General features: G+C 37.1%; 1 protein-coding gene across 4 annotated transcripts in view; it reads right to left on the reverse strand.

Moving 5' to 3' along the window:
* Positions 1-20,504, reverse strand: part of ENTREP2 (endosomal transmembrane epsin interactor 2) — a 130,215-nt gene that overhangs the window by 41,772 nt on the left and 67,939 nt on the right. For all 4 annotated transcript variants that reach the window (XM_086757373.1, XM_086757372.1, XM_086757371.1 and 1 more), the window contains exon 3: positions 5,635-5,745. In XM_086757373.1, the coding sequence (XP_086613499.1) occupies positions 5,635-5,745 (111 nt within the window). The remainder of the gene's footprint in view (positions 1-5,634; positions 5,746-20,504) is intronic.

A 20,504-nucleotide genomic window follows, 5' to 3' on the forward strand; every position in this document is an offset into this window, starting at 1 on the left:
ATAGAGGAGGAGGAGGAGAAATGGCACAGGGAGATGGAGCTGGGATGATTCCTTCCAGCTGCGGGGTGGGTGTCTGCCAGCCTGTGTCTGACACAATTACATCAGCAGTGCCTCCAAAACCGTGCTCTTTCTCCTATCTCTGCTGTGTTTAAATCTCTTTTTGGCTGGCAGAGCTCGAGGATAAAGCATCGCTCACATCATCCCCTGCACATACTCCCCACCATGCTGTACAAATTTGCGTTCCTCCTTGTGATTCTTACTCATGCACAGTCAGTAACTGCAGTGTAGTTTGTGTACCTTCATATTTATGACAGTTGCACAGAACACCCTCATCCAAGCCATATTTAAGACTTCAAACATCAGTCTGATGCCTATATGCATAAATTGTCTTTTAAGTTTATTTTGTCTTGCCAAAAAGCAGTACTGTTACTTCAAAAGTGATAAAAACCATTAAAATCTGACTTCTGTGTAGCAGAAGACGAAAAAAAGTAAAGGATCCTCCAAGAACAAAGAACACTAAGAACTTCAGACTTATTAGAAATACATACATACACACACACAAAGCACCCTGTGTAGCAATAAAGTTTCTCCATGTGAACCTGCACTTGCTTTGCTTTTCCTCGCTTGGTCTATTCCAGCTGAACATAACGGAGGGGAAAAAGGTGTCTTCCTGTATATGTTACTATAACCACAGGCCTATTTCAGCTACACACCTGAAAAATAAATTATAAACAATCTTTCTATACAGAGACAGACACCATCACTACTCTTCTGAATAATAAGCCACTGTAAATTTGATTTAAAATAGAGCATTTCTTTTAAAATGAACGGGCTACTTACAAGAAGAAAGGTACACCCAGTAAAGACAAATAAAGATTAAGAAATAAAACATCACTAACAAAAATCTTGTGCAGTAATAGAAAAAAAATGAAATATACAAATGGCTCTACCCACGTAAGTTAAGCACAATTTTTAGAGATTAATTGTTTGGAAAATAAATGAGTAAGACAGAAATGTTGTTTCTCATACTCAAGTAAATGAACAGCCTGAGTGCGTAACTGCTCTGTACTCATCCTGCTCTCACTGACTTCAAGCAGTATCTCGAGGTTTGGGCTGCAGGGTCCACAGCTAGTCACGGGAAAAAAAAATACCAGTTAAATTTTCACAACAAGCCATTAAAGCTACTGGTATTTTTCTGTTCGTCAGTGTTGTATATTGCCAAGCTGCAGGATAAAGAGCACAAGGCCTAAATTCACAAATTACACATTCAAAATGCTAACATATGGTGAGCACATTTTTCATGGGCACACAAAAATACACATTATGGAATCCACAAAAAATCCCCAGCATTTAAAGCTAAGTAAGACCCTCACCTCTCATTCTTTTTCTTCAAAAAACTTCTCTACAGGTGAAACACTTCTGAATTTAAACTCCACAATACAGTCAATACTAATACCACATTTGAAGCCATACATGCAGCATGAATGAGTTTGACAGAAATACCACAAGTAAAATAGAATTGATTTTGAATTTAACTTTTGTACTATACAGCACTTGGAAATTTGCTAGTATTTTTGTCTGGTGCAGTTACATGGGATGTTAACTACATTTCAAACTGCATGTCGACAAAAGCTAGATTTTGAGTCCTAGAGCTGCGTTACCGTAACTGATTGTATCCTACAAGGCAATCAAAGGATACTGAGCTCTCTGATAATGTACACCCAGTCACATAGCGCAGGACTGCACAGATCTACAACACTAAAGTGAGCCATCTGAGAAATTAATATGAAATATAAGCTTAGAACAAGCTATGAAGGAACTGTTATTTTTCCTTTTTGAGCGAAAACCAGTAATAAAATAATTAAATATGTTAAACATAATACATCACCAACTTCTGAGTCAAATCCTGCACTTAATCATAAAGCAGTGTTGTTCACGACAGTGCATCTCTCCCAGTGGGTAGTCTGCAAGAGCAGAACTCTAGAATTTCATGATATGAGTAAAATTTGCACAGTCCATCTGTAGCTGGAATGAAAAGCTCAGGGAAGTACAAATGAAACTTAACGTGTTTTTTAATTTACTAGCCAAGTACGCTGGCTTTGGAAAAAAAAATGCAAAATACTATTTGCAAGATTCTTGCACCTTCCGTGAACCTGGAGAAACAAGCAAAAGTTGCCTTTGAGTTCTGCCACGAGAGAAAATAGGGAAAGCACCTCCTCAGGAAGTTCCTACATGGCCACCCACCAAATCTCTTAATCCTAAAATGTCTACCCAAAGGCAAAGCCTCCTTCCACCTGCAGCCCTCTGCCTGCCCACTGAAAGCATTTGTTTGACACCACACCTTTTCCTCCCTGTTGATTAGAACGAGACTGGAGAAGGCAAGACACAGGAAGGAAGAAGGGAGCAAACACGCAGTCTAAGAACCAAAGGCTTTTTTAAAGCTCACATCAAATGTGTTCCCATAAACATCATCACAGAATCAAGGATATTTTGGAACAAGATTAAATCTCCAAGTGGAAAATATCCCAAACAAACGAAACACTTTTTTTTTTCTTAGCTCAAAAAGCTAAGAAAAATTAAAGAGGAAAAGCAATTCTTCCTGAACCAGCTTTTTTTTTTTTCCCTTCTAAATTTCACCTTATCCAAAACAAATTTATTCTTTTTAATGTTCATAAATGATCTGAGAATTCAGCTGCACAGCTCAGTCACTGCTTACTCCTGCAGCAGTAGTTTTCCTATTCGAGGTGCTGACTCTCTGACCAAAAGTGAAGAAGAGACTCATAACCAGAAGAGAGGTCACTGAACGTTTAAAAGACTAAAAAGACTTTCTGTTGACTTAGGTCTTTTCTTGGTAGTGAACATCTAACCACTGGCTGCAGCCAGTGCTTTCTTTGTCTGTGAAGGTGCTAAATAAGCAGAACTTGGCTTATTTTAACTTTCTGTCTCTGCAAGGCCACTTTGCTGATTCTCATTAACTTGATTTTCTTCCTTTTGTCCTACACCTCTGTTACAGCATGTATTAGGAGAAATTAAAATGCTCCCTTTCCCAAGCACACACATAATTGCAGTTATCAGTAGGCTGAGTAAGCAACTGAATTGTAGGCTTAAGGATTTTTCAGCAGGCTTTGCTGAGTAGCCCTGTTTTCTAATGGCTGCCCAAAAGGAACTAGAAAAGCAGATACGCACAGGCAGCAAGACCCATGCATGTGCTACACCAGATAGCATCAATGGCACCGTTCTTACTACGTGCACTCCTCTCCATCTAGGGCAGGATGCGCTGTTTAAATTCTACGCACACAGCTCAGTGGACATCTGTCTAAACCGTGTCAGTAAAGACACTGGCTACTGCTGAAGTGAAAGACTGCACACGCAAGTACAAATGGTTCCTCTCAGCCATACACACAGACACAGATTTTTTTTTTCCACTTTCTACTATAGTCAATTAAATGTCAAAGCCAGTAAGCAATTAAGAACATGTTGGTTCTGAAATAATTTATATGTACGGGATTTTGCCAACAAATCAAACAATGAGCTATTGAGTAAGGAAGAGGTAAATTAATGTTTCAAAAATTCAAATGTTCCTTTTTTGTCTTTAGGGCTTTGATACTATCCTACATGAGAGACATGGCAAGATGGCATCGCTTGAGAATATGGAACATGACGTATCAACCAGCAGAGCATGATGCCCAGACATAAGCCTAAGATATTAATTACAATGATGCTCCAGGTCAAAATACCTTATCTGAAAATTATAGCAGATAGGTTGCAAAATACAGTTACATAGTTGGGAAAGCATTCATTCCGAGAGACTGTTTCTTCTTTCTTCCATGCAGATATGAAGCCATTTCTGTAAGTCTTCATGGGAAGTTCTGATATAAATGCAGTCCCTTAAAGTAACATCTAAATAGTCCCAATATCAAAGCAAGGATCTCAAAACAAATTAGTAAGACTCACTTCAAAGACCTTCCACAAAAAAAAACCTATGGAACTTTTTTTTTCATCAAAAGCATCAACAAATCCCACAACAAAAAAGGTATTTTCCCATAGCAGTCCAAAGTAAAGTATGCCTCTTGAAACAGCTCCAGATTCCATCAGGTGATTTTTCCAGCTCTGCAGCAGAACTCCAGCTCATCAAAATGAGAGCCAGGAACTTTATCAAGAGTTTCCCAGACCAAATATTTTATAGGGAAAAGCCTCCCTTTCCTCTCTTTGGGTCACTGCTGGTTTTCCACTGAGTCAGCTATCTGGCTCCATCCATCCAGCTCTATAAAGCCTGTACCCCAATCACACCTGGAAATCACAAACACTGCAGAAAGCTTAGCAGAATACCTAAGCTTTTCCAGACCAGCTAACTGCTGGAGCTGCAGACACAGCCCTCTGGAACAGGATGGGTGATAGGAAAACAGAACACAGGCTTAAAAGCTGACTAAACAAGGTGAAGGCACATGACAGGTCACACCCAAATGGTTTCCTGTTCTGTATTTTTTCATGTGCCTTTTGAAAGATTTCCTGAAACATTTTATATTATTTTACCTTGTTTTTATTAAATATAACATGCCAATGGAAGGCTAAAGCATTTTACTGGACAAAAACCTTAGAACAAAGGAGGAAAACAATGTCTGAAAGCACAAGCATTTTGTGGAGTCACCTGTTGGCATTAGAGAGAAAAATGTCTTCTCTCGTCATCATTCGAATCAATGAATTAGGGTGCCTACGTGCACATATTCCTAATACTTAACAAATCCTTTCAGTGCACATGCATACAGTTTAAACAGTTTGACTGGTCTACTGACACTCCGATTATACTAAAAAGAGCTGATGGATACCCACAAACATTCTCCAGTCCATTCGTCAATCTTGCAACTTAATGTCATTTGTTTCCTGAACTTAAGAAGAATCATTTTTTTTATTATTTGCCTTAAATTAAAGATTTCAGACATGAGTTTAGTTCTGTAGATACCTTCATAGGTTTAAGTCAGAAAATATGTTAGAGTTCAACGTATATATACTTTTGTCCTGAGATAAAATAAAGACTTCTGGTGTACTGTACTTTTTAATAATATAAAGCATGCCACATCATCATAATTTCTATTATTCTGTTTTATTTAACATAAGTAACATATATTTGCTTTGGAAATTAAAAAAAAAATTAGGTTGGCATATCAAAGATTAACATGGACTAGATGACCGTTGAAGGTCCCTTCCAACTCTAACTATTCTATGATACACATACCAAAACATTACTACTAGTACATCTGTGAAATATGCTGGCTGTACAAGGAGCTATTGGATGAAATCCTGACACGGCTGACATCAAATCGTCATCACTGCAGTGCTTTGATGTGGCCTGTATTCCACCTATTCCATCTGTTTAAGTGTCATTTGTACCATGACACTAAGAAGCAAGTCTTTCTCATATTACAACTTACTTTTTGAGGTGACAAAATACTGTAAATACATTAGCACTTCAACTCTTAAACTTTTCCCAACATGATTTTTCATGCTGTAATGCCTATAGATGGCTTTACTAAACACATACTGTTCTGAAACTTAAAGAAATGTGTGTATAAAAACCAAACAAATGAAAAATAAAATCCCATGCCCTCTGTAAGAGATTTGTTTTTCATTACTCACCAACTGACATCCTTCCAGGGACTTTACCAGCTGAGCGTTCTGACAAGAGAGAATGGAACCAGCCAAGTTCAGCATTACGCACACTGCAGACAGCAGCATGAAAAACGTTATCTGGAAAAAAACCAAACAGCCTACTATTATTCACTGCAAGAGGTAAACAAGAAAAAAAAAAAATTAGATATTCAAGAACTTCCAGCCTGTCATAGAATTACATAGATGGTAACATTTTATACTTTTTAAAGAACTAATTTGAGTATTCTTTAATCTGCCAACATCCCAAGTCTCACACTGTAAGAGAAAGCGAAATCAGAACTAGACTTGACTATCACCTATTTTCCTCCAGCCACTTCAAAATTATCCATTTCTCTCACATTTTAATCACACACTCTGAAAATTCAATGGGTTTTTTGACTGAGTAAGATTTGAAAAAAGTATTGTTATAATCAAAAGTAGTCTTTAAACAATTTAAATCCTTTTGATGAGAATATAGGTATCCTAAACAGGGAAAGTATTTGTGAATATCACGTATCATGAGTTTGCACAAGTTGGGGAAAAAAAAGTTGAATAAAATTCTGGATAAATATATAACTACTTGTTTTTTAAACAACAATTACAATTTAAGCAGCTTCCTACACACCAACTACTCATCGTCTTAATTACTCCTTTCCCCTCTTTTCAAAATACGCCAAAGCAATCATTAACTTGATTGTACCAGCTTAAACCATCATTTTATTGCTTTAAAGACAAAAAATCTGGCCCGGTGTGGGCAGATAGAAATCTCAATATGGAGAGAAATAGAAAGGTACAAGCGGTAAGAGGCCAAGAATAAACATGTCCACAATATGTGGCCACCTTAAATATTCAGTGTTCACGTTGCCATATAACACTCATACTACTGAGTTATCTGAAGTTAGTAAGAAATTCTGTTGCATCCTTTTTCTGTGTGCATGCCCATGGTTCACAGTTTTTCACTGTTCTTACAAGATGTTATCTTTCGGCAATGCATATACTATGAATATTTTTGGCAACATTAAATCCCAAATGGTTGGATTTTTTTTGTAGTGTTTTTCAAACGAAAATCAAGAATTTCAATAGTTTCTCTTCACCAGCCTAAGCCTTACTCGACAGAAGAATTCCCAATTGATATAGCTAAGGGTTAAATTATATTTCCATTGCATATTTTTAAATAAAACAATATTTCAATTATTTTTACAATTTAACTTTCCTATATTGTGTGTAACAAAAAGAATCTGTGACAAATCTGTGCCAAAGTCAACACTTCTAAAATAAAAGACATCCTGCTACCATATAATAATGGGCAACTAGATAACGTCTGTGTTTCTATATATTGTCACATATGCAGAGAAACACTGATACTATAAGTAGTATAAAATCTGCACTAATGGATACCTTGCAGAATCAATATTTATGTATCACCTAATTTTATTACTTCTGAATTTTTGTATTTTTAACCATTGTAACCCAAGATCATTATGCATTTCTTTTTCGCTAATACAGGCAAAAATTAATATACCGGATAGAGTGACAGTTGTTAAAACACTGAGCTTTATAACACACTCAGCGTGATTTTTAACACACTTGTTCTAGCCCTTAAATGCAAATCCATTTGAACAATTAATGGAGCTTTTGCCAAAAATAGGAAATTGATTTTTTTGTTTGTTTATTTTTTTATGTTGCCAGTACTTCAATTGTTAACCTTGGAGTGCAAACTTTCGTGGTGTAAATGCACATTATTGGTTATATCATATTCCTTTTATGAATCATAGACATGTTCCTGAACAATGACATCTTTAAAGAAGTCCTGATTGCCTTACAGGAAAAAAAGTAGCCAGGGTGTGCAAATGGACATCAACATTTGAGTCAAAATAAAGTAAACATCAGACACCTTTTCTCTGATAAGCACAGTTTGCATATGAAACTTCAGCCATTTCAAAAACCACCAAAGCAACAAGAAGCCAACATCCTCTTACTTGATGTTGATTGTCTTGGGTAGGCAGGCTCACAGGAAATGAAAAATACATGGTGTGATGCTAAGGCTGATGAAATCCAGTCCTTTACTGACATAAAACTTCCATAAAAGTCATCAGAACTGCGTGAAATTTCAATACCACATCCCCTTTATAGTTCTCCTGCTACAACCCCAGACAGTGGTTAATTCTTCACGGTTAAAACACTTTCCTTAGTTATTCAGTTGTCCTCCCATGAATCTCTGGCACAACCAATGCAGCACTTGCGGCTCAAAGATCCTTCCGCAGCTAATGAAGTCTACAAAGTTCTACGAAGTCTACAAAGTTCTGAAAGTTCAGAGAAAATAGAGTCCCTTATGATGAAGGAACACCTACTGCATCAACTCTGCTCCAAACACCTTTCATTAGTCACATCCCTTCAGGAGAAAAGGGTCCCAAACACTTTTTGAAAGCGAACACAAGCACTACTTTGGCCAAACAAACACCCCCCACCCCGTAATCTCCACATTATAAAACAAGGGACAGAAGTTGTGTTACGAATTTTAGTTGTCAGCTTCATACAAAACTAATTAGCTCTGCTCTGAGGCAATGGTTTAAAAGGATATAACAACTCACAACTTGAGATGTCATCTTGCACCTGGAATAATAAACTAGCTTCATTCTCCTCACGACCTTAGGCCACTTCTTTCATTTTTTTTTTTTCCAATAATTTTGAGGTTCATGTTACATGAAGTAGGTTCTCCTGGCCTTCTCAGAACTTCTCTCTTTAAGAATAAAACTATTTAAGATCAAGCCTTCACAGCAGCTCTCCATCAAGAGGAGAAAAAAATTTCCAAAGCAAATGAAGGCCAAGGCCAGAGCCTAACAGGATATTTCTGCTACACTCCTGAAAGACTTGTGGCAGAAGATTTGAAGAGCCATCCCAGGAAGTACGGACAGGCAAATCCTCATGAGGTTCCCCTTTACACAGGCAAGAAGAATCAGGCTTTCATTTGCATTACTGAAATTTTCAAATAGAATAACATTAGCTTAAAGCAGAAATGCTCAGAACAACAGTGCTGAACATCATCCTTCAAAAGAGTAAGAATTAACCAATAGATTTTTCTGGGCTTTTTCCAGATACGAATTTTAGTAGTAAGACCTTTTAGTGAAGTGATATAGTACAAAATAAAAACAAAAGAGCCAAATATCTTTCATTTCCTCCTTCTACTGAGTGAAGAAAGAACTGTCTAGGGTACAAAACAAAGGAAATTATCAACCACAATGCAGCCTATGCTGGTGGAGAATCACAAAACAAGAATTTTCATATTGATATAAAACAGAAGCAGAGTAACATGCCTCCAAGGACCAACCAGATTGCCAGCCACCGATATTTATGAAGCTTATATTTCTACCAAGTAAAAGACATGCACTGGCTCATTTCATTCCTTCGTCAGCAACAATAAAGAAAACAGAAGAGAGATGCCAGATCACACACAGTCCTGCTGTTCACTCTGCCCACAACATGCTCATACTTAACTAATGCAGCTGCTTCATCTCCTCCCCTTTTGTCTTAACTCCTGTGCATAAAAAGGTACATAAAGCATTAAGATGAATATAGTGAAAGAAAATATTATCATAATTCTATTCATGTTTTCTCAAATGATGTATTTATAAACATACTCCACATACCTATACCTTTATGTATATTTTTTTCTAATGTTGCAAATGGTTTTACGTGATTCCATTGTGTTTTGCTCACGGGCAAAATTAAGATTTACTGTCTAGATAAAGATTCATGTCTGAGGTAGGTACACTGCCTTTTGGGATAAAGAAATTAAGCATACTGGGTTATTTCATACAGGGGCCCTCCTCTAGAGACGACTTGGGTAGTCAGATATCTACACAGATCTTCATCTGACTGATCAGATCACTGAACAAAGCATAAATAAAAGACACGTAGGATCACAGAAGACTTATGTCTTTCAGTAGAATGAACATCTCATTAATTCAAAGGTGAATTGCTTCTGAAACAAAGAACAGATGAAACCTTGCCTTTCAGTCTTTTCTGTGTCCTTAGAAAAAGGGAATCATACATCGGGTATTCAGGATAACCTCTGCTTCCAAATTATTCAAAATGAACGACACCAAGAGCGAGCACTGGTCACTCATGCCTTCTCAACAACAGAAATTAACTTAGTACTTTAACACCAAAAACCCTCACAGAGAAATGACAAGGATATATTTTATTTGATTAACCTTGAAATGCACATTTGAATACTGCAGAAAGAACACTTAAAGAACACTACACTGCCTGACAGTCTGAAGTTGTATGAAACCTGCATCTATACTCGTGTTGGGATGCCTCTGACATATAAAGTGTTAATTTAAGTCTCATCCATAAGGTAGGGTAGTTCCCCACAATATTTTCTAGATAAAGAAGTATGTGAGATAATGCATTTGTACATCACCACAGAAATTGGTTTTGTTTTCTTTATTAGTTCCTTATTGTCCTGGACTCAATAAAGTAATTTTACTGACAACTCAATAAAGGGAGATATCCTGTAAAAAAAAAAATTGCATTTCAGAAGCATAATACTGTTCTGCTTTTCTTTCTTCTCCCTTCTTTCCATACTCCTGTAATTCTATTCCAGGAAAATATTGCAGAAGATCTAATACTTCCACAACAAAAGTAATTTATTTATTCTAAATTTATTGTCATGTGAGCAACTACTTCAGTTCTCAAAAAGCAGAAAGACGGAATTCGATCTTTATGGGAGCCAGTTCTTGCATAGTAACTGAGCTTGATTAACAGGTACTACGGTGTCATAAATCTACTGCAGTGACAGAAGAACCTCTGCCCACCTATACCACACTTGGATTTTGCGTAAGAGACTAAAAATGGCTTGCAATTGTACGCTGTCAAAAGTTTACCACTAAAGTCACTCTTACAGAGTTTAAAAATTCTAACATAGGACATTTACAGTACCCTCTCTATTCTCATCAGTGACATTTTGATGAGCGGTTAAAAGGAAAGTAAAATATATCTTTAAAAACAACCAATATTAAAATGTTCAGTCATGGTCAAAAACTTTTTTGGTGATGATCACTACAGCTATACTTAAAATTACATTTGGAGAACACTAACTTCTGAAGAAAAAAATGGAACAATAGTCCTAAAAATAAACCAGTTCTTCTATGAGTACTGTAACAAATGAAGCCTGGTTTCCTCTGAAGTTTTGTTTCAACCACATTTCTTATTCAAATTTCATTCTTCTGTGTTTTCTCACCACCTCGCAAAGACTCTCAAGTTCCTTTTCCTTCTCTCTTTCCATTGCCCAGCTATCTTTCACCACACAAGAAACACCACAGGTCGGTGACTCGCTCCAAACTGCGTATGCCGTCTGACCAACACAGGCATCCTTGGAGATCAGTTAGGAAAAAGTGCAAAGAGGAAAAAGTGTTCAAGTCAAGCTACGGCCTTTCCCTTAGTGGGAACATTCATTCAGGTTACAGCCTCTACTCAGTTACCAATTTTATCTATACTTCAGGGGTTTTCCTCTCTTTAAAACCTATATTCTGTCAGATTTGGTTTAAGTTGTCCTGTTGCCTCAAACGTTATTAGGGAAGAACAGCAGACAAAGAAAAAGACTTTATAAATACTGTTTCTTTAGATAAATACCGGAACATAGGTTTGTACCCAGCAATTCAGAAGATCCGGGAATCTCAGAATAGAATGTGGAAAGTCTGAATATTCTAGAGCAGAGAGAGGTTGGTAGCCCTAAATCTACACTTTCCTATCTGTGCAGAACCAGATTTCTGTAAAAATGGATAATGCTTTGATCAGAGCATGTCTGCAAAATTCTTTTAGTGTATCATAAGCTTCTCTTACCTATAACTCTGGCTTAAAACTTTTTTTTTGTCTGAGAACTGTTTTTGTCATAACATGGGACAATTGAAAAAGGTGATGGATAATGAAGCCTTTCAGTACAAGTGTCTTCTTGCACTGTGAATACTCGCACAACGGCAGCCGTCAAATGTCCCTGTCTTCTACAAAAACTTGTGAGATTCCTTATTATTTCTCATAATGTAACATTCTTGGCTGTAAGGAAGTTTCTACTCAAATAGTGATACTGTACAAAACCATGTAGGATTACTTATAAATGCATTTTGGCATTTTTGTTTGAAATATAGCCCACTTTAAAGGCAATTTTTAAGAACAGCAGACAATATGGCTATAGTAACCTAAGAATTAGCACCTTTTAGAAAGTTATTAGTATTCTCAATGAGATTATTTGTGAACGTTTTTTCCTGCACATTTCTTAAATGTAGATACCACTACACACCTGCTTTCAGAATGTACAGCCTGTCCTGCACAGTGATCACGGAGCAGAACCAAAGGCGATCTTGGAACAATCCCGAGAGAGAAAGAAAGAGCTGCCCCCCAGCCAACCCTCACTCACACACAGAGCGTGATGTCTGCGGCATGCAGCACTCTCTTTGGCCAGTTTGGGTCAGCTGTACTGGCTGCACCCCTCCAGCTTCCTGCACCTGCACATCAGCGAGACCTGGGAAGCTGAAAAAGTCCTTGATCTCTTAGCAACAACTGACAACATCAGTGTGTTATCAACGTTCTTGACATACCAAATCCCGTACAAAATCCAAAACACAGCAGCTACTGGGAAGAAAATCAGCTCCATCCCAGCCAAAATCAGGATAGGATGCTATCAAAATATCAAAGGGATTTACAGAACCTGATATATTCTCTCCCTCTGTTCTTTTTCGTCACTTGCATTTTTGTCTCTTAATACTGCTTTTTTCTCCACAATTGGCCTCAATTAATTTCTTCTGTTTTGTTTTTACCATGATCTTTATACTTCCTTTCATCTTATTTCCCAAAGGCACAGTTAAAACTGTATTACCTGCAAAGCTGAAATCTTTAATCCTTTAGACAGTTGGCTCAAACCACCTTTTTGCCCTTACCCTTACCGTGTCTTTCACACAATTTGTTCTTGAAGGAGGAAAAGGGAAGAAACAAAAGAACAACCAACTCTAGCACACACTGCAGTTATGACTTGCAAGAAAAGACATCAAGATTTTAGATTCTCTGTCAATGCAGAGCTTCCTACCAAAAAGTAAAACTCATTGAAGTTGTACATCAAAGCAAAAAACATATTGGAAAAGCTATAGTGTGCTAGCACTGTTATAAAGAAGTAAGTTTGAGAAGACACGGTTTCTTATGCGAAAGGAGAAAAATTTAATAACCAAAGAACTTCAAATTCCATTACAATGACAATTCAGTACCATCCACATTCTTAAAAAAAAAAAAAAAGTTAAAACTGCTAGAAAAACACATTCCTAGGGACATCCGACTGCAAAGATATGGCCCTCACAATGTTTTAATGTAAAAATCAGTTAAGTATTTAACTAAATGCATTACATTATAATCTAAAGAAAAACTAACAGATATTATTAAATTTCTATAACCAGGAAATGCTCAAAAAACGTCCATGCTAACAACAAGTATATCAAAGCATTACGTAAGTGCCAGTGCATCCCTCGACATCGCTACACAATCTTCTCAACACTGCTAATATATCAAAACCCCGCTCGTGGATTTTAGCAGTAAGTTTGCCAAATATGAAACTGGTCAAGCTTCTGTTTCAAGATCAAATAAGTCAGTGAAAGCATGGACTATACATCTGACATGACAATATGTAATTAAGACCGACGGAGTGGAATTCTTAAAAAAACCTGTAAGATTATGAACAGTATGTAGCGTTCACATACTCAAACAGCATGTAATTATGTGTTACAATCATTCAAGGCCAAAAATGTTGTGCCTAATGAGTATCTATATTCCAGTTCATTAACTGGCCCATCTTTTTGTTCCATATTTGCACAAAGACCATACTATATTGTTTCCTTTCAAGCAAGAAATCAAGGATGAAGACGTTTGTCAGTAACAATACTAGTCGATATCCAGCACAGTTAACACTGCACACTGGATGAGTATCTACCCAGTGGTCTCACACCAGGACTTGACCCAGTGCCTACAGGGAGAAGAGCACCTCTAAATCTTTCAGCTGTAACAAGCTGGAGAAGGTCCAGAGGAGGGCCACGAAGATGATAAAAGGGCTGGAGCGCCTCTCTTATGAGGACAGGCTGAGAGAGTTGGGGCTGTTCAGCCTGGAGAAGAGGAGGCTCCGGGGAGACCTGATAGCGGTCTTCCAGTACCTCAAGGGGGCCTACAAGAAAGATGGGGAGAGGCTGTTTAGTAGGGCCTGTTGCAATAGGACGAGAGGTAATGGTTTTAAAATAGAGGGGGGTAGATTTAGATTAGAAATTAGGAAAAAATTTTTTACGATGCGGGTTATAGAACACTGGCCCAGGTTGCCCAGAAAGGTGGTGGAGGCCCCATCTCTGGAAGCGTTCAAGGCCATGCTGGATGAGGCTCTGAGCAACCTGACCTAGTCAGGGATGTCCCTGCTCCTTGCAGGGGGGTTGGACTAGATGACCTTTGAAGGTCGCTTCCAACCCTAACCATTCTATGATTCTATGATTCTAAGTTAGCGTGCACTTTGGAAGTGCTAACTCCCATGCATGTAATGTTTTCCTGACAACCAATGCCTGAAGCGATGCTTCAAAATGATAGGCATGAAGTTTAGACAAAAAAATGGTCAAACTAGCTTCCTTACAACAGAGTCCATGACCTCATTAGGAGCTGCCTGAAAAATACTTCCTTTGTTCTAAAATGTGCCACTTTATTTGGTAATGTTTTGCTAAGAAAAATTACGAATTATTATGCCCTACTGACCTCTCCCAGGCCAGTAATGCCTTTTCTAAAATTGTATCTGTCTTATTCAAGACAAAGAGTCATCATACCTATTGCTATTCCCCTTACCTTTCTCTTACGCTTTTCCAGCGAGGTAATTGGAACTCAGCATTCAACACATGGCTTTGAACTGTGACAGACATAACGAGATTATGGTTTGTTCTGTATTTCTTACCTAATCACACCTAGCATTTTATGTGTATTACTGAATTCCAAGTATTGAACTTCTCCATCATACAGCATTTATCATAAATCATAATTCCTCCTCTGCAGCACTCACTCCACTAGCATTAAGTCACACACAGTATACCTAGTACATCTATTTTTGATATAGCAACACTAGAAGGAAATAACACCAGAGGAAGAAAGATTTCACAGGGTAGCAGATCTGTCTCCTAACTCTAGCACTGCTGACGACCAGCTGGCTGGCCTCAGGCAAGCTACCTCAACTGAATGCCTTTTCCATAGCTGTGAAGTGAGAACTTTGAGATCACATAACTTCATGAGTACCTTCACACATCTGACTGTATTAACTACTTGCAAAATGTATGAATCAAGAACTGATGTACCAGAACACATAAATGAAGAGCTCCTTCACGTTTCAGTCAAGCCTTGAGCTTGGCGAGCTCCAAGTTTCCTGTTAGCAATGTGTTGAATCTTACTGTACCGCTTCTACGGGCAAATACCCATTTGTTTCGCTGACTAAAGCACATTTTTGCACATAAAAAGAGCATTTTCCTGTTACAAAGCCCCTTAAAGTATTTGAAGAAAAAGTTTCAAGGATGAATAAGCCATTCCAGAGTGAGCCATCTTCCCAGGAGTAGTTTGCACTTTCAGTTTGAACTGAATGTCAAAACAAGACACAAGCTCACATCAAACACAACTGTGTGAAAGCTGACTCACTGAAAATTTTCGCCATATGCAATTATATCAAATATGTAGCATCCCTACATTTTCAGTACCTGATATCAAGGGGGTGCACATACCTTTATACCTGCTATACAGAAAACAGGCAAGTGCATAAAGCACAATAACTACTGCATCTGAATAAATCAGGAGCATAGTAAAAAGGAACAAAATGCATTAAATATGTTTTGAGAAATTACTTACTACTACAAGGAGGAAGAAGTCTCTATATGCAAAGTAACTAAAGTCCTCCAAAAGCCATGTAAATATCGTATCAGATGAAACCGTATTTGTAAAAGCAAGCTTTTATTTCCTTCCTCACGCTTTCGTTTTGGAGATGTATACAAAACAGAATTTTCTTTTCATTGCTGGCATTTCAATCACTACTTCCCCTCATGGTTTTCAGTCGTTTGACAGTCAAGACACAAACAGTTAGAAAGTGTTACCTTCTGTGCAGTTGAAACATACCACTCAACACTACTGTGCAGTCTACTTCGAGAAAGATCAGGAATTGAGAGGTTAAGCTTGCTTCTGCTACTGCGTCTATGTGTTTTTCCTGTTAGTTCCTGTCCTGTAGTTCTCTGAAAAGTCATAAAGTCATCCTTGAATTAACTTCTTTGTTACATTATTGAAATATTTTGCAGAAAGCACTGTGGTTAGACATTAGATACCACAGACTTTTTCCAATCACATTAAATATTCATGTATATATTTAATGTGGTTTAAAATATATACATTTTCATACGCACATTTATGATTTGTGAAGCAGCACTAGAGGCAAATGTGCTTATCTCTGTAAACTACTCTGTAAGTAGTTTAAACACTTGTAGCATGGTATTTTGCTCACAAAGCTTTGCCTTATATGGTCTACACATAACATTTTTTTACCCTTTATTCTACAGAATTTATAGTTTCCCTGACAGAGATGTAGGAGGACACAACCAGAAGCCAAACTGAAAAATTTAAGAGCACCAAGCATCATGAAGCGGTAAAAATCAGGAACTGTGCCAGTACTAAGTTAATGCAAGACTACCTGGTATACAGACACACACTACCTGCTGGATCAGCCAGACATGGAATTTAAGATGAAGATTTCTGATTTTTCTGTGAAGTCACCTTCTCCACAAAACACACATGTGCATTTGCTTTCCCCACAATGCAGACAAGCAGCTCATCCGTCCTGGTTTTGTGTAGCAGGGGGGCTACAGTGGCAGCTTCTGCAAGAAGCTGCTGGAAGTTTTTTCCCCCTTGTCCCATGGACTCGGCCGGGCCTAGGGCAGACCCCGCTGCCGGCCAGGGCCCAGCCAACTGGTGACGGAATGTTCCCCGATAATGCCTCTGAGATAATGGATTTAAGAAGGGGAAAATAAAAAAAAAAAAAAAAAAAAAAAAGTGAAGAAGCAGAAGCAGGGGTAGAGAAATATATTTTTAAGAAATATTTTGGACTATATGCCACAACACCAAAGGCAGTTTTGCAGTTTATGATGAAGGTTGTTCGGAGTGTTATTTTAAGAGGTCATAGTACATAATTTTATTGATCGCTTCTGCCCTTATAATTTATTAAGCTATAAAGTATACAATGCAAAAATATTGGAAGCTAAAACTCAAACTTCATTTAATTACAGATGATAGAATTAAATAACTAACATATCATTTTAAAATGAGCCCATTTAAAAAACTTACTACACATAAAAGGTAATCAAACCAACCCCGTTGAGTCATGGTTTGCAAGTGCACAAGAAACAACAAAATACAGCTTCCTACTATTTGCCTCATAATAGGGATTCTTGTGTTTTGTGATTCAATTCTATCACTTTAAAAATTGTTCCTCAACACTTGCCAAGAAGAAACTGATAATGAAAAACTGCTGGCATTTCAGATCTGTTTCAGTCAGCATTGCATGTCCTTTGAGTAAATTCAAACAAAGGTTCGAACAAAAGCATTTTCTCTAAGTCTAAAGCAGTGTTTTATATTAAATACACAGAAATATTCTGTGCTGTGTGGCACAGCATCAAGTTAAAGATGTTAATGCTTTTATGTGAAGAATCATAAATTATATTCCGTTTTATCCTAAAACATATAAAATCATTCCAGTCATTATTAAATTAAATTACATTTCCTGCAGATACAATTCCTTGTGACTAGGTCTAATTAGGCTATTTTACTTTTTAAGAGGAAGTTGAAGCGTTGGTACAAACATTGAAATATATGCAGCTATTTCTAATTTCAAAGCTAAATATTTCAGAAGAAAACTTGCAGAATTAAACTGGGTGTACATTATTTTATTGACCATGTTACGGTCAAATTGACTTGCTTTCATTCAAATAGATCTTGTAATTTAATTCATTTATTACTAGTTGCTTGGTTATATCTTCATTTCTGTATTTCTTTTATATAAAATTTTTCAGTGGAAAAACCTAACTACAACTTCAAAAGTTATACTATGTGAGATTATAATAAAAGCTACTGGTTTTAATTTACAAGAAAAAATTATGCCTCTCTCCTATTCTGTTTTATTTATTGTTAGAGTAGCAATCAGCTAAGAGTCAGCAAGTCATATCTTCAAAATAATAATCTGAAGGCTGTTGACAAGAGCACAATGCACAACAGAAAGCGGCACTGTGTGTTTCCAGTAGGATTTGCATCACTAAGAACATAATCTATTTAAAGACCAGAAGAACTAGTTTAGCTTCCTCCTGTATCACGGTGGAGTAAATAAGAACAATAATAATAATAAAGTTAGGGATTCGGTAACTGCTTCCCAGGCTTTTCAAGAACCCTGGAATCCAAAACATGACCATCTCTCTGTATATGGGAGTACAGAGTGACAGATCAAGGGCAAGATCTCGTTGTATCAAATCTCCTCTAATATGTCTTAATGAGAGTATTCAATTCAACACCTCCAAGCAATTCCCTGACAGCAAAGGCAATTTGCAGAGGTGGAAAAATTCTGATGGCCATACTGATTATTTCCCCAGGTGTGACCAGATTAAAGCACTGCAACACAACAGTCCGTTTAGCGTTGTCACATTCTACACACAACAACAGGTATTTGTTACTTCTGGAATGCTATATTAGAGTAGTATCAATTTACAGTTTATTTGAACATTTTTAAGGGAAGTGTAACAGGAGGTCTGATTTAGTAATAAAGCCCTCATGCTCTCAGCTCAGAAACATTAAGCAGAAATTTGTCAAAACTAGATACTTCAGCATCTATTCATTTTCTGCTGGTTTGATTCTAATTAGCACTTTTTACATCTACACCTTTCTGAAGTGCCTTAAAAGGAACGAAGAGTCGTTCTAGGAAGCTTGGGAACCAAAGTATTTTTGCCCTGAAGCACAAACAAAAGCTACTATACAGAATCTTACAGCTCATGGAATACTTGGGCTGTAAGGTGATAATGAAGCACCAGACAACTTTCAGTCCTATTTGAAAATGAAAAGCTTAGTCCAAACAGATAGTTTTTTTAGTTGCTCTGTCAGCTCTACCTTCCTAAGTTCTCTAAGATTCTGCATGTTGTATCCAAACTTTCAGTGCTTCTAATAAATATACAAATATATAAACATGCATAAATATAAAATAACAAATTCTATGGTAAATTATATATCACCCATCATATATACAATATATTGTATGATATTATTAAATATATTTAAAACTGGAAATAGACAATATGACATACTTTTCACATTCACTCATTTGAAAAGTGCATTTCGTACTGATGAACATCAGTGGCCTACTGGCTACTCCTATATAAAAGATGAACAAGAAGAGGATCTTTACTTTTTTGCAGATAAAATTCAAGCTATATCTTGAAGTATTCAAGTAACGCGACACACTTCCAACAGCAATTTTAACAAAGTAAAGTTTCTTGGTAATTATGTTCATAGCAGAGAACAAGTTTAAGTTTTGTCACACGATCTGTTAAAGGGCAAGGAGGAGTAACAGCTGGTACACTACGGAACCCCATACAAAGTTTGCTACATGAAAATAAGCATCCAAAAGAATCTTGCAATGATCTGCAGTTAATACTGCAACAAAATTAATCAGATAGTCTTGACTAGATGTGCAGGCAGTCAACAGAAATCCTTCTGACAAATAACTGTTTTATACAGTGGCTTATATTGCCTGATTTTTATCACTGACTGCCATTCACACACCACTGCTTCCCTAAGTAAAAGATGCACACACATTAACTCTAACTTAAATGTTATTTTGAAAGAGAAAGAAATCAAATGGTATTAATGCTGTCCACTTGAAATGCTTCAAAAATGACTGCTCCAGCTCTACAGACAGGTGGAAAAAGCAGAGCTTATATATCCAGGGTGATGAGAAACACTTCAAACATAAATGCTTTATGACTAGAATTTTGACCACATAAATCAGATTTAAAACTTGCAGCTACCTCAGCCATACCGGTTTAATTTTTCTCCCAACAAATTCTCTGAGGATGTAAAAATGGAAACTTTTTTAAAAAATTACCTAATGAAGTACTATTTCTTAAAAATGTTCCACGACAATAGTAGAACATGGTTACGTTAGGAAGGAAGCCATTTTTCTAAATTAGTTTTGTATATAATGAGACAATCTATATTTAAACAAAACAGCCAGCTAAATCAGTAAATAGAAATTAATGTATTGTTTTAAAAGTGTGAGTAGTGTAGTAACTTCAAATTAAATCTACAGAAGACTGATCTTATATTTCCATAGCAACTGCATTAATAGGATCCTCCATATGTACAAAATATTACTTTTTGCAAGTGTCACATTGCTGGAAGGATTCACCTCCACGGAAGCGCTGGTGAAACACTGCTCCATATAAATTAACCTTCCCTCACATCTGCAGCCGAATACCCTGAGGAAATAAAAGCTCACACTGCCTGCTGACACGGACAGGCATCAAAAGGCTGCACAAGCAGCCCTTCCTGACAGCGCCACAGTTAGAGAGAAGCAGGTTGTAAAGGTCAGATACACAGATATCTTGCATCTGTCTTTACCAAAATATTAATAGCAATTAACCACTCACATGCAATTACTTTTATTACTGAACAATCGTGTGGTCTCTCTGAAAGCTGTCACACCAGAATACCTTTACTTCCATCATTAAGGAAGAAGGCTTCTGTCAGGTAGGCAAGGTCAGCAAGCCACGACTGCTACATTA

The sequence above is a fragment of the Chlamydotis macqueenii genome, chromosome 12 (genome assembly GCF_036417535.1).
Source record: "Chlamydotis macqueenii isolate bChlMac1 chromosome 12, bChlMac1.mat, whole genome shotgun sequence".
In the NCBI taxonomy this organism is placed as follows: Eukaryota; Metazoa; Chordata; class Aves; order Otidiformes; family Otididae; genus Chlamydotis; species Chlamydotis macqueenii.